A 13982-nucleotide genomic window follows, 5' to 3' on the forward strand; every position below is an offset into this window, starting at 1 on the left:
TTCTCCGACTTTGCCCTGCTGGACTCAGTTCATGGTGACGTCCACACGATTATTTCATAACTTGGGGTTCGCAGGACATTTTGCAGTAACTGACTTGTTTTCCAAAAGCCCTCAGCAGATGCTCTTTTCCTTGCCTGAGAAGGGAGACATCCTGGGGGGGCTTCTCACATGCTCCCACAATGGGCCATGCAGCACTGGGGAGGTGGGGGGCGGGAAACCAAAGATTTCCCGACACGCGCAAATAATATTCAATTTTAATTTCAGTGTGCCTAGTTTTATTGGAAGGCAGCTGCACCTGCTCATTTACATTTAGCATGTGGCTACTGTCTCTACAAGGGGAAGTAGAGTGGTTCTCATGGGCAGGATGACTGCAGAGCCTAAATTATATAGACCCTTTATGTAGAAAAAGTGTGCTGACCCCCATCCTAAAAGGCCAAGATTGCCTTTTAATCATTTTTGCAAATCTAGTGCTGTGATCATAGCACATCCAAAAGTGTGGAGGAAAACCCACAACTGCGTAGCTCAAAGTTCATCAAAATGAGCCTTGTTTCTTAAAAGCAAGTGATTAAATTTGCATTTCTTTTTGGGGAGGGGTGGTGTCATAAACCACTTAACACACAGCTCTGTGTTCTGTTCAAAGCATCACTAGATGTGTCATTGTATTAAAAAAGAAAAAGCAGGAGCGCATGGGTGGCTGGCTCAGTCGCTAAGCGTCTGCCTTCGGCTCAGGTCATGATCCCGGGGTCCTGGGATCGAGTCCCACATCGGGCTCCCTGCTCTGCGGGAAGCCTGCTTCTCCCTCTCCCACTCCCCCTACTTGTGTTCCCTCTCTCGCTGTGTGTCTCTCTGTCACATAAATAAATAAAATCTAAAAAAGAAAGAAAAAGCATATCAGTTCACTTTATGAATGATTTATGGTAACACAGGGCTTGGAGCTTCTTCCCTACTCGCAGCACTGTCTTGGGAGAGAAGCCTTTATTGAAACCTAACTGATGTAGCAACAGGATTCCTTCCTTTCTCCCTTGGGTCAGGGAGTCCACTGTAATGTCTAAGGGAGGCCCCCACAGTTACCAGAGGGCAAATTGAGAAGGCACCCTTGTCTTGCACCCTCCTTCTGTGAAAGCCTGCTTGCTGATGGCACAGTGTGCACAATGCAGTTATCACACCCTCCTTCCCAGATGTCAAGAAAACGAAGGCCTGCATGGGAAGCAATGTTCTCCAGCAAAAGGTTTTCAAATTTCTACCCCCAACAAGAAATGAGGTCGTCTTTCTCATTGGATGCATTTTTTTTCTCTCGCCCACTGAAATACCAGCACGTTGTTAATCAGGCCCTTCCCTGACTTTTGGCTTCCTTCTCTATCACACACCACGGGAGTCCAAGCTTTGATCGTGATCGTCCACCCCGCAAGTGCCAGCAGGTCAGTGGGCCATCAGGGCGTCTTCCCAGTGCCCTGGCCTCACACCTCCAGTCCCGAGTCCCAGGGAAGGGTCTGGAAAACACTAGCAGAGTGGGGGCAGGGAAGCTCCCCTTGCACTGTCCGGGGCTTGGCAGAACACACAGCCATTATCCCCGGAGAAATGCTTTATTCCAGCCCCAAAAGGCCCCTTCAGAGCTCATTGGTCCCTGGCCGCGTCCCGCCCCCGCCATGGCCCTCGGGGCGCGAGCCAGCTTGCAGACCTCGGGCTGCGGGCCTCCTCGCGCCCCTCCCAGGAACCCGCCCAGGGATTACCCGGCCTCCGGAGGGGTGGGCGGCTCCATCCGAGGGGCGGGGCGGGAGGAAAGAGGAGGGGCGGCGCGGGGGTGGCCCCTCCGGCCCACCATGGTTGCCATGGCCACCACCAGCTGCCCGGGCCCAAAGGCCGCCCAAGGACGTCCGCAGGCGCCCCGGGGCACAGAGGCAGCAGGCGTTAAGGGCGTGGGGTCCAACAATCTTTTATTTCCAAACTCGGGGTTAACTCTTTCCCCGGCTAACCCATCAACAGCATCTCTAACAGGATCAAGGATGAAGGTGCAGACCTAACAAAGACAGTCTCCCGAACAAAAGATTACAAAATACATATATATACATCTGCCTAAGTATTTTATAAAACAGCAAAATTCACCAGTGTTGCAGGAAAAAAAAAAATCCCCACGTGATTTCAGTCCATAAAAAACAGCCTTTGGCAGTCTATGCTGCCTTAAAAACCCCAACTCAGGATGCACCTAGGAGAAAAGCAGTTCCTCGCTTAAAAAAAAAAATTTAAAAATTCCCCCCTTTTTTTCCTTCCAGTTCAACTTCCCCCGTGCATTCCTAGGAACACGCAGAGGATTAACTGTGAAAACAAGCCCCAGCTCACTTCCCCCTGCCTGTCTGTGAAGGCTCACACAGAGGATTAGGCCTCAGAAATGTTCATCCCTAAACTTCTGGGCACTTGCAAACTGTCCTCCTGCCTCCTTCAAGGAGGGGCGTGAGGGCTTGGGAAAGGATCAGGGAACAGTGTACTTGGCCAAGAACTGGAATGCCAGGTGGGGCATGGGGGTGGGGCACTAAACACACCTGACACCTTACAACCTAAAGTCTAACCTGCCGGGTAAAAACAAGTAACAGCCCACTGTACCAAGAGCTGCTTCTGTCCCCTGTCCCCTTTTACCATAAAGGTGACAGACAAAAGAAGTCTCTGTATTTGACCTCCCACCCTCTCCCAGATACTGTGATGTTAGGTTTTAGGCCGAAGCCGTGTTGCAAAGACAGCCATATGGTCCCTGCCAGGGTAGAGCCTTTGCTGCTTCTGTCTGGGTCAAGCTGCCGCTCCTGGCAAATATTTCAATAGCAGCCTCTAGAAAACTGCCCAGGACAGCCCTCCAGTTCAGGGTCACAGATCCTTCCAGTTGATGGGCTCCTTGCCAGACTTCCGCAGCAGCTCATTGGTTTTAGAGAAGTGTCTACATCCAAAGAACCCTCTGTACACGGACAACGGGGAGGGGTGCGCTGTCTGCAGCACGTGGTGGCGTTTCTGAAAGAGAGGGAGAGGAGTCACGGGCGGCACGTTTGGCCGCGTGCCCGGATCTTAGGACCCCGTAATCTCACTGCCAAGAATGCAGTTGCTGAAGGGCCCCACGACGTGTGTACCTATACGAAGACGCAGGTGGAAGGGGGTTTGCGGCAGCATGGCTTGTACCAGGTAAAGCTTCATCTAAATCCAGGGTTACGCAACTGGCTAAAAATAGTTTTCTGAACTTCCTACAATGGAACACCACAAGGCTACTAGAAGAATAAGGCTGAGCTACATATGCTGATAAGGGAAAACCTAAATATATCAAGTGGAAGAAAAAAATGTAATGGCCTAAGTTTTTCTGGAAAAAGACCCAAAACACTATTTATGGTAGTTCCGTGAGGTAAAGAAATAGTGGAAGGCATTTACTTTCGGTTTTGCACTTTTCTGTGTTACCTGAATGGTCTACAAAAACAGAACACTGATTTTTTAAATGTCAGCGGTACTTTCCGGAGCAGGAAGACTCTGGACCACGTTTGTTTTCTTCTTTTCTGTATTTAAATAAAAACCACCTCCCAACTAATTGTTTTCACAGCATCCCTGTCTTCAAAGAGCTCAGTCCAGGAGGGGCCATAACCACAGGAGGGCAGCCCAGTGTGGTGCAGAACCCGGAGCCTGGATCCAGGTGGCCTGGGTCCGTTCTGACTCCGCCCTAGAGAAGTCAATGAATCCAGGCCGCAGGTATTTCTGCGGCTGTGAAGGGGATCCAACAGCGCCTAGCTTACGGAGATCCTGTGCGGCAACCAACAATGCCCGTGTGTATTGGGAGGGTCTGAGAGGTGACACAGGTTGAGTGCTTACTAGCATGCCACCTGCCATGCAGTTCGAGCTCCTGAAAATGTGAGCCGTGCTGGGCTTTGAAGGATGAGTGAGTCAGCCTCTGGAAAGGGGAGGCAGGATGTTCAAAGGCAGGCAGGGAAAGGGGAGGCAAGAAGAGGTCGAGGTGCTCCAGTCAGCCTGGAGCGGAGAGAGAAAAAGGGGAGCTGTGGCCGAGAGGCAGCTCCAGACCCCAGCCCGCCAGCCCAAGGCAGGGCCTTTCAGGCGGACCGCACCCGACACTCCAGCAGGATCAGATGATGGCCTGAACCAAGGCCAAAGCGGCCAGGTGAGGAGGAGTCTGAGAGCAAGGGAAGGCTACGAAGGAATGCCCTGACAGGGTATGGGGAGGGGAGAAGGGTGGGGAGCAGAGATGAAGAAGGGAAAGGGGAAAGGAGGGAGGAAGGGGTCACAAATGCTATTCGATTTCTGGCTGGACAAGCACGTGGTGGTACTCTCTTTCCCGGGGGATCCACAGGAGCCAGTGTGGCAAGGCTGGATGAGCAAAGGAGAACCTACCTTGGAAAGCGTGGTATCTGGTGTGCCCGGGGTCACGGGTAAGGAGGCAGCGGAATACACAGACCTAGTGCTCGGGGAAAGCTACCCAGCTGGACATGCACCTGGCTTCTAATCATCACGCTACTCTTACAACTGTTTCCTGTCAAACCAAACCATCTTCAGTAATAAAAACTACACACACGCTGAGTAGGAGCTACGCAGACCATAGAGATGGGAGAGCACTCCCATGGAGCGCTTACTTCTCTCCATGCTCCGACCTTAGCAGTTACTTCATTCGTGCCACATTTTACTCCTACTATTCTCTACCTCAAAACACCTGAAAACATCTTGTTCATCCACACAGAACTTTCGACTCATCCTGACTCTCACACTCCACTGCTGTTCACATCAAGACTTAGGAAGGCGACATCAGAAACGGTAAGCTAGCGCCTACCCGAGCAGGGAAAGCAACTTAACAGAGGGGACTCGGCTGGGAAACTTCTCGCTGCGTACCTTACTATCCTATTTCATTTTTTTTAATCATGTGAACCTATTACCTTAAAAAAAAACTAAATAAGATGAAAACCAATTCCATTTAAGAGAAAATGGAGAAGTGGACAGACTTGGGAGCGGGTTGCCAGCGTGGAACCCGAATACACCCCCACCGGGCCCCTAGATGAGCAAGGTGAGCAGGCTCCGATCTCCGCCCCGCCACTCACCGCAACTTTATCACTCTAATACTTTACGAGGCATTAAGCGAGATTCTGCAGGGAAAGTGCTGGGTGTGATGCCAGATGCGGGGTGGGGGATTCAGTCCACTTGGCCATTCCCGACAGCCCAGCTACCTCCTGCTGTCACACAAGCTACTGTCAGGTGACCTCACCGAACCCCTTTACTTCACTCACTGCACTGCATACTCGCTGACTTCTTCCCGACCCTCGCTTCTGAATCCTGGGTCTCCCAGCAGCCCGGACCAAGGCTCACCTTGGATGCTTGCCTCCCCCCGCCCCCCCACCTCTCTCCTCCACCATGCTGTCCTCCATCCAGCCCTCAGCCCCGGTCTATCACAGCCTAGACAGAAGTGACAGTGGCTCACTCCAGTGTGAGGAGTGTCAACAGTGAGCAGCAGGACTGGGATGTGCTCAGGAGCTAAGGGGATAGGATTTGCTGGCGGAGTAGGTTTAAGGGAATGAGGGAAAGGATTCAAGGATGGCTTCTGGTTTTTCATCTCAGCACCAGGCATGTCGGTACTTCCATAAGGACATAGAAGGAGCAGAGGAGCGCATGGGGGGTGTGGTCCTTGCCTTACTGCACCGTCTGTTTTAGTGAGTGGAGGCCATTCTCATTCTATGTATGTAGCAAGTGTATGCTTATAGTACTATTAAATCAGAAGTTGGCCCTTTGCTTTCTTCACACACAACTCATCATTCCTATGTCTGAATTTTGCTTCCATTTTCAATGGGAAATCTGGCCCTCATTATAAGCCTTTAGGGAAAATAAATTTCACCCTGTGCCATGGGTTTTCCAGAACCACACGCAGGGATTCCTAGTATTTTCTAAAGTGGTTTAAAATGTTTAAAAAACACAAGACAATACCAGAGTGGGAGACAAACTATGAGACTCTTAATGTCAGGAAACAAACTGAGGGTTGCTGGAGGAGAGGGGGGTGGGAGGAATGGGGTGGCTGGGTGATGGACACTGGGGAGGGTATGTGCTATGGTGAGCACTGTGAATTGTGTAAGACTGATGGATCACAGACCTATACCCCAGATAGAAATAATACATTATATGTTAATAAAAAAATATATAAAAACAAAAAAATAAAATGTTTAAAAACAAAACCACCATACCCTGTTGATGGCACTGCCTTTCTTCTGAGCATAAGAGCCCCAGAGCAAGAAGACAAGGCCACTGGAGTTCTCATTTAGCCAGGACACGACCGCATCAGTAAACTGCTCCCATCCTCTCTCCTTATGGGAATTAGCCTGATGTGCCCGGACCGTGAGCACAGCATTGAGTAAGAGAACACCTATGGACACACACCAAAGAAACAGGTTAAGAGGCAAATGAGTCAAAAGAGAGAGACAGAGAGGAAGACACACACACAGTGCAGCCCTCTGAAATCAGCTTCCAGAGAGAACATCCCAACATGACTGGTGGGTGCCTCTGGGCAACATCAGAGAGCACTGTCCTTTCACCTCTGCAATTTCATCATCTTCTGAGTTTGTATCAATGACTAGGCCTTACATGTGTCATCAGAGTTGTTTTATTTATTTTTAAAGAGTTTATTTATTCATTTGACAGAGAGAGCGAGAGAGAGCACAAGCAGGAGGAGTGGGAGAGGGAGAAGCAGGCTTCCCACTGAGCAGGGAGCCTGATGTGGGGCTCGATCCCAGGACCCTGAGATCATGACCTGAGCCGAAGGCAGACGCTTAACGACTGGGCCTCCCCGGCGCCCCATCAGAGTTGTTTTAAAAATACATCCCAAGGGGCGCCTGGGTGGCCCAGTTGGTTAAGCGTCCAACTCTTGATTTCGGCCCAGGTCATGATTTTGGAATTGGGAGAGTGAGCCCCCATGTCGGGCTCTGTGCTCAGTGGGGAGTCTGCTTGAGATCCTCTCTCTCTCAAAATAAAATCTTAAAAATATACATGTATATCCCATGTGACATTAAGTAACCCTAGAAGATAACAAAAGGAAACCGAAACATTTCACTAAAACAAAAATCCAACCATAAGAAACCAAACAGTCAACATTCTTTTCTTATCCTGGTTATAGTTCATTTGTAGAAAGGAAGGAAGGAGGGAGGGAGGGAGGGAGGGAGGAAGGAAAGGGAGAAAGACAGACCTGTAAATAGGTATTAAACACAAAAAAACACAGCCCTAGTGTTGAAATGAGAAAGGCGAGGCCATCTCCTAAATGGTCAAAGTTAGCAGGTAAATTTAAAATATTAATAACAACAAGGGGCCCCTGGCTGGCTCAGTCATAGGAGCATGTGACTATTGACCTCACGACCTCAGGGTTGTGAGTTCAAGCCCCATGTTGGGTGTAAATATTAAAGATAAATAAACTTAAAAATAAGTAATATTGAGAAACAAATTTTTCTCTTTTGAATTATGATTAAAACAAGAAAGAAAACATTGGCTAGAGGATAAAAAGGGGGATACATTTTTTTTTTTAATTTCTATAAATGCAGCCATTTTATGTGAGTGCTCTAGTTCTTCATGTTCTTTGCTAAACATAAGCCAGCAGGACATAAGAGAAGTGTGTGCTGAAATCCGTCCAAAGCACATCTAGGAGTGGTTGGCTCACCTTGCTTGGCCCACCCGGATAAATCTCCGTGACCAGGATGAACGAAACCCTCTATGTCTGTAGACAGCTCTTTATAAATGTTTTCCAAACTGAAAACAAACCGGAAGAAAAAGAACGGGATCTTGAGCACAATTCTGAAAATTCAGTAGCCCCCAACATACTTGAGGATCACAGCCTGCACCACCAGCCCTTGGAGGGGAGAACAGCAAGAACCTCGCAGATTTGAGGACGCACCGTCATTCCTTCTGATAGGAAACCTTGCCGAAGATCTTTATTTTGGTTTAGGCTCAGATTTAAGGAACAGCGCGCTTTGGAAGATTTAAGTACATCAGCCCAGGAGTTACTACCTCTCAACTAATATTTATGGTTTGGTATGTTTCTGTATTGGTTATATTCACATATGTTGTCTGTAAAATTCCCCGAAGCCGTAGTTTTTAACCAGGGGTGATTTTGCCCCCTAGGCGACTTCAGGCACCGTCTAAAGACATTCTTCATTGCCATTTTACTAGCGCTCTCTGGGGGCGGGGGTAGTGTTGCCGGCATCTAGTGGGTGAGGCCAGGCATGCTGCTCAGCATCCTACAGTGAGAGCACAGAACAAAACCTCTCCTGCACAAAGACCCAAACCCTGATGTCAACAGTAACAAGACAGAGAAATCTTGCTCCAAAGGCTACTGAATGTCCCCCCAACAAGTGTACCTAGAACCTGCAAAGTACACATCTGAAAGTAATCACACTTGGACCCGAGCCATCTGTCAAGCAATCGTACCTGGGTGGTGGTGGAACGGGTCTTTGAACACTAAAGCAGAGCCCATGGGCTTGGTTGGGTCCATGATACGGATCCTGTCCCAGGATGACAACCTTCACCTGTGAATACCATGTGCCAAGAAATTAAATACTGTCGCACGAGCAGGTTAAACAAACACCTGGCTGATAACCTGTACAAAGGACCACGATGATGAGAAAGGCAGCCCCCCTCTCCCCGACCCAAACTAAGAACCCCCGGAAGGCAGTGGGTGACTGAGTCCCATTACTTTCCACTGTCAAATTATCCTTCACTCCATCACCTGCTACACAGCCCTGCTCCTTCTCTGATGCAGGTGTGTGAAAATAAGTCCACCTCCTTCATTTTTCAGATTATAAAAATATGCCCTTGCCCAAGTACAACCATCCAGAAACACACAAAGTGGCTCGTTGTCTCCACTCATCCCTATTCCCTTCCTGATTCAACCCTGTAAAATTACCTATATAACTGGGGTGAGGGTACTCATGACCCTACATTTTTGTGGTTCTCACATCATGCATTTTAGGCATCCTCAATGCCCAGAGTGCTCAGTCACTGACAGCTAGTTGGCTTATTTCCTAGTTTTTTCCATCACAAAAAAACAATTCTATAAACACTCTAGTATGTATTATCTTTACATGCTGTTGTTTTTATTTCCATGGAACAGACTCAAAATAGGAGGTGCTGGTCCAAGGACAAGTGTATTTTAAATTTTCATAGACACGTACCAAATTGCTTTTTCAATGAGTTGAAGCTACTCAAATTCCCTACCAGCCACATAGGAAGATGCCTCTTCCCCCCATATCCTCTGAGGTATGAAACCAGAAGAGAATGAGGTCAAAGGGCCACGGAGAAGGTGGCAACATGCAATGAAAGTAATGAGATCAAGGTCATGGGCGGTTTTAAGATACAGCTAGTCCTTCTGATCTGCTGCCTGCCCACCTCTTCTTCCTCCTCAGAATCCTCCCGTAGCCAACATATACTATATCCTTCAAAACCCAACCTTCAGACATCAGTAACCTTTTGTGGACCTCCCTGTTGCTACCATTGATGCTCACTCTGAACGCAGGAGATTCTCCCTCATGAAGCAGCCTGTCCCAGCAGGGCAGCTCTTGGGTTCTCGTGCTGGATAAGGGAGGACCTTGAAGGAGCCACTCCACCTCCCCGACCTTCCTTCCACCTGCTTCTCTGTGAAGAGGCCTCGCTGGGCCATCTGATCCTCAGCACTTTCACGCTCTCCTATTCCTCTCTGTTGACACTGGTGATTGGTATTCAAAACAGGACCCACAGCTCAAACAAGGCACAAACTAGTACCGAATTTAAAAGGACTTAAGTTTCTTTAACTTTATAAAACCAAGAGCTATATTCAAAGCTCTTGCTTCAAAGTGAAAGATGGTCAAGTCTGCAAAGTATTAAGTGTGGCAGCTTTATCCACAAGGGTCATTCACCTATTTCACTTCTATTTGGTGTAACAGACATAGCACAGGATCACAGGATTCCTGCCGTCGTCTTACAACATGAGGGAGGGAAAAGGAGAAGAATAGAATATGAGATCTCCAGCATAAGCAGAAACCAAATGTACTGGACAGGAAAACCAGATCAGAAAGGTAGTGGGCAACACGCCTCAAGGGAGGTGCCGTAGATAGATCTAGTTGGCTTTTCAACAGGCAGAAGACTGTCACACTATCCAGCTGTGAAGGAGGAGAGTTGGGGGTGGAGGGAAGGCCGGAAAGTCTAACTGACTATTTTCATGTTCAGCTTCTATGGTTCATAGAATGAGTGTAAAGCCATAAACAAGTTTCTGAGCAGGAGACTGAAGTGACCAGACCAACCAGCAGCCGGTATATAGAATGAACCAGTGCAACGGAATGCTAACAGGATAGTAAAACTGTTTGGGCCAGAAGTCAAGAGCTTGAAAGCATCAACTATAAAAGATAGAAATAGGGAGCTGCAAGTTAAGGTGAGGGGTGGCCTAACCAGTTGCAAAAGACCTCAGTGCTTCATGCCTGTTTCCTCAACATCACCACAAAAAGACCTAACGTTGGTATGCCGTTGGTTTCAGGGATTAAATAAAATACAAAGAACTAGAGTATATAGACACGGGTCTATGTACAGATATTCCCTTTTTTGCGGCACGGACAGCACATGCTTCAAGTTAGAAAGCTAACAGGCTAACACATAGCCAGCCAAACTTCACAATTTCATTATTTTATTTATTACTCCACCACGGACAGGCACTTGCCTGCAGCGTCGGTAACTAACAAGTACATACTATTTGACTGCCATACCTCTTTTTACTAAAACTCACCACCAGCCTGTACTTACATGTCTTATGTCACACATCTGGGTCCACGTGAAGACTTGGTGTGGAGGTGGATAAACAGTGTAATGTTTTCTTTCTTCCGCGACAAATCCCATTAGCTGGCGTAAAGACAAACCAGATTTCAAATCAGATTCTCACCGCCAAGTGTTAAGAGTCCAGTAAGGAAGCTTCCAGTGGAAGCTAACGGGAGCATTATCTGGCTCTCCGCCACGTTTTACATCCCAATTCTCTCGAGAAACAAAAACTTGACTCGCAGGTCACCAAAGATGTCCCTCCGCTTCGGTGCCCTGCCCCTTTGTTTGGACCGGGTCTACGTGGATTGGTCTCGCTGCTTTCACTTCCTATTAGGTGACAGGCCCTCCCTCTTTTTGTAAAGGCGGCACCAGGTTTCAAGCAGTCTGGTTTGCGGTTTTACTGTGCCGCCCTTTCCTGGAGAGCAGACCCGCTGAATGGTTTACAAAAAGCCATGCCATCTTACAGTCTTTTAAAAACTTCAATAAAGCGTACGAACGCCAAACACCGTGGCTGTTATTTTACCTAAGTCTTACCGGGAAAAGGGCGTAAGAGAGGGAATACAGGAGCCTACAAACGTGGACTCTCCGCAAGCTACCCTAGCAGGACCGAAGGGCCCGCAGCCTCCAGGTTTACCTTGATGAAATACGGTTTCCCGAACTCCGCGCTGAGAGGCTTCTTCCAACTCTCCCCGAAACCCACCGGCACGTTGCGCGCCGCGAGTCTGAGCAGGGCGGCGGCCTTGTTTTTCTGGATGCGGATCAGCTGCTCAGCGCTCAGCGGCGAGGAGGGCGGCGTGCCGGGGTCCTCCTGCACGGCCCGGGCCTTCTTGGGGGGGCTGGCCTGCAAGTGGTCCCCGCATAGGCGGGTCATGAGCTGCAGCGGGCCGCGCCCGGGCGCCAGCAGCTGCCGCCCCCAACCCCACGGCCCATTGCGGAGCACGCCCATTCGCGGGGCTGCAGCCTCCACGCGGTAAGTCGCAGCAAAAGCGGGCTCTGGGCGTCGGGTCCGGGAAGGAACCGCTGCCCCGGGTTTTGAATTCTAAGTTGCAGCAGGTAGAGGGGCGGTGAGCAAAGCCCGCGACGTCTCCCGTGGCGTTGGCGGGAAGGGAGGCCCTGACCCCGGCGCCCCGCCCCCGGCGTTCCCACGTGGTCTTTTCGCGGTAAAAACCTCCCGTGGTGAGTCCCGCCCCCCTCCCCTCTGATTGGACGGCGGGCCGAGCAGGGAGGCCCCCTCGCCTCTGATTGGCGCCGTGGGCCCCGAGGTCCATCTCCATTGGCTGGCCCCTCAGAATGGCCGCCAACCGGGAACGGCAGAGGCTGTTTTGAACACGTGCAGTCCGCTTTGAACGCAGGGACCCAGCTTACCGAGTCGGTGGCGCGTCCCTGCAACCCCTCGGCCGAGCGGGGCCCGTCGCCCTCCTCCCCGTCCCTTGCCCCCGGTGCCCTGTCCCCGCCGCGCCTCACCGCCGCATCCCCGCTCTCCTCAGCTACCGCCGCCACGCCGGTCCCCGGGTCGGCCGGCTCGGGACTGCGGGCACGTCGCTTCCCGGCGGGGCTCGGGGAGAAGAAGGAGTAGAGGGTCTTCTGGCCGATCATCCCGGAGCCGAGGAGAGCGGACGCGCGCTGCCCGGGGAACCCGCCGTATGCACCAGCTGCGGCGGTCCGAAATTGGCGCCAAACGGCCCGCGCATGCTCCGTCCGGGGGATGGGCGGGGGGTCGGGGGCGGTGGGGGTCGGCGGGGGTCCTAGTGCGCATGTGCCAGAGGAGCTGCGGGGGACGCCCCTGGGGCCAGGTGGGGCTGGAAGCCTCAGGTGGTAGGCGGGTTCCTTGGGTGCGTTGAGCTCCTGTGCTTACTCTTTCATTCATTGTACTCAGCCATCACACCCCTGCCTTGGGGCCCGTCCCTCCACCTCTACCGCGGGTGAAAAGGAGAAAAAAGTACCTGCCCCGAGGGGTTGTTGTGGGAGGGAAATTAGCATTAAACCAGCCATTTGTTTTGCTCTCATCCAGTTTCACAACCTATTTTACTGGCAGTAAACTAGCGCCAAGTGCGGTCCTGCGTTTTGCCTAACCTGTAAGGTCTGAGGGAGACTTTAACTGAGGTCTTGAAGATTAAACTCCAAAGTCTGCATCCTCTTCAAGGCACCCCCGCAACTCCGGTACACCTGCCATTCTTCTTGTTCCCGCGTTCCCTCCCCACATCCAAACCGACAGTGGATCCTCTTGGTTCTATCTAAAAAATAAATCCCAGATTCAACTGCTGCTCTTCATCACCTGGCTACAATCCCTAGCCGCTCTCCTCTTTCTTAGGAAAGTGATCCTTTTGAAATGTAAATTACATCATGGTAATCCCCAGGTAAAAATCCTCCCTTCAGTTTCCAAATTTTAGAATAAACCCCAGCTTCTTACCCTGCTGGCAGAGCTGTCTGCCTCTAACCCAAGCCCTTACTACTGTGAGGTGACTGACATAGCCAGCTTGTCCCTTGTGTGGCCTGTACTCTCTTGCATGCACTGTCCCCCTACATGGTAAGCTTTGGGTCTCAACTCAGGTCCCTTCCTCTGAAAGGCCTTCTCCTGCCCCCCCCCCCCCATTCTAGCTGGTCACGCAGTAGCTTCTGTACTATCTAAAATTATCGTATGCATTCTTTGCTTGTTTGTCTCCATCTCCAAAATTTAACCCTGCTGAGGGCAGATGAGGTGGGAAACAAAGGCAGAAGGAAACAGATAAAATTAAACGTCCTTAGAACCTGCAGCCCGCTGACAAATACTTGAGGCAGGCAGAGTATAATGTTCCTCCCGGAAGTTCCAAACGGTCTTTGTTAATGCCTTCCTTGCTAGAGGAAAAAGCAACCTTAGTTTGACAATGCCAAGACCTCGGGTATCCTGTGAGTCCTCTTTAGCATATGAAAATCCTTTTGGAACTTCCCTTATCTTTACTTTCCAAAGGCTATCTATTGTATGGTTTCATGCATAAGAAATTCTGGAAAAGGGGTGCCTGGGTGGCTCAGTAGGTTGTGTCTGCCTTCTGCTGGGGTCGTGATCCTGGAGTCCTGGGATCGAGCTCCACATCGGGCTCCTTGCTCAGCGGAAAGCCTGCTTCTCCCTCTGCTGCTCCCCCTGCTTGAGCTCTCTCTCTGAAATAAATAAAATCTTTTTTAAAAATTCTGGAAAAGACGGAACTATAGGGACAGGAAACTGCTCAGTG

The 13982-nt window shown here is 50.2% G+C and overlaps 1 protein-coding gene across 1 annotated transcript; it reads right to left on the reverse strand.

Moving 5' to 3' along the window:
- Window positions 1–1978: 1978 nt before the first annotated feature.
- Window positions 1979–12387, reverse strand: UNG (uracil DNA glycosylase). Its single transcript, XM_035017200.1, has 7 exons — window positions 12241–12387; window positions 11411–11617; window positions 10765–10860; window positions 8425–8522; window positions 7658–7746; window positions 6198–6376; window positions 1979–2994 (listed from the first exon to the last, which is right to left on the reverse strand). The coding sequence occupies exons 1-7, from the start codon at window positions 12370–12372 to the stop codon at window positions 2854–2856; spliced, it is 942 nt and encodes a 313-aa protein (XP_034873091.1). The 5' UTR covers window positions 12373–12387; the 3' UTR covers window positions 1979–2853.
- Window positions 12388–13982: the final 1595 nt, after the last annotated feature.

This window comes from Mirounga leonina, unplaced genomic scaffold, assembly GCF_011800145.1.
Source record: "Mirounga leonina isolate KUSES-001 unplaced genomic scaffold, KU_Mleo_1.0 Mir_171, whole genome shotgun sequence".
In the NCBI taxonomy this organism is placed as follows: domain Eukaryota; kingdom Metazoa; phylum Chordata; class Mammalia; order Carnivora; family Phocidae; genus Mirounga; species Mirounga leonina.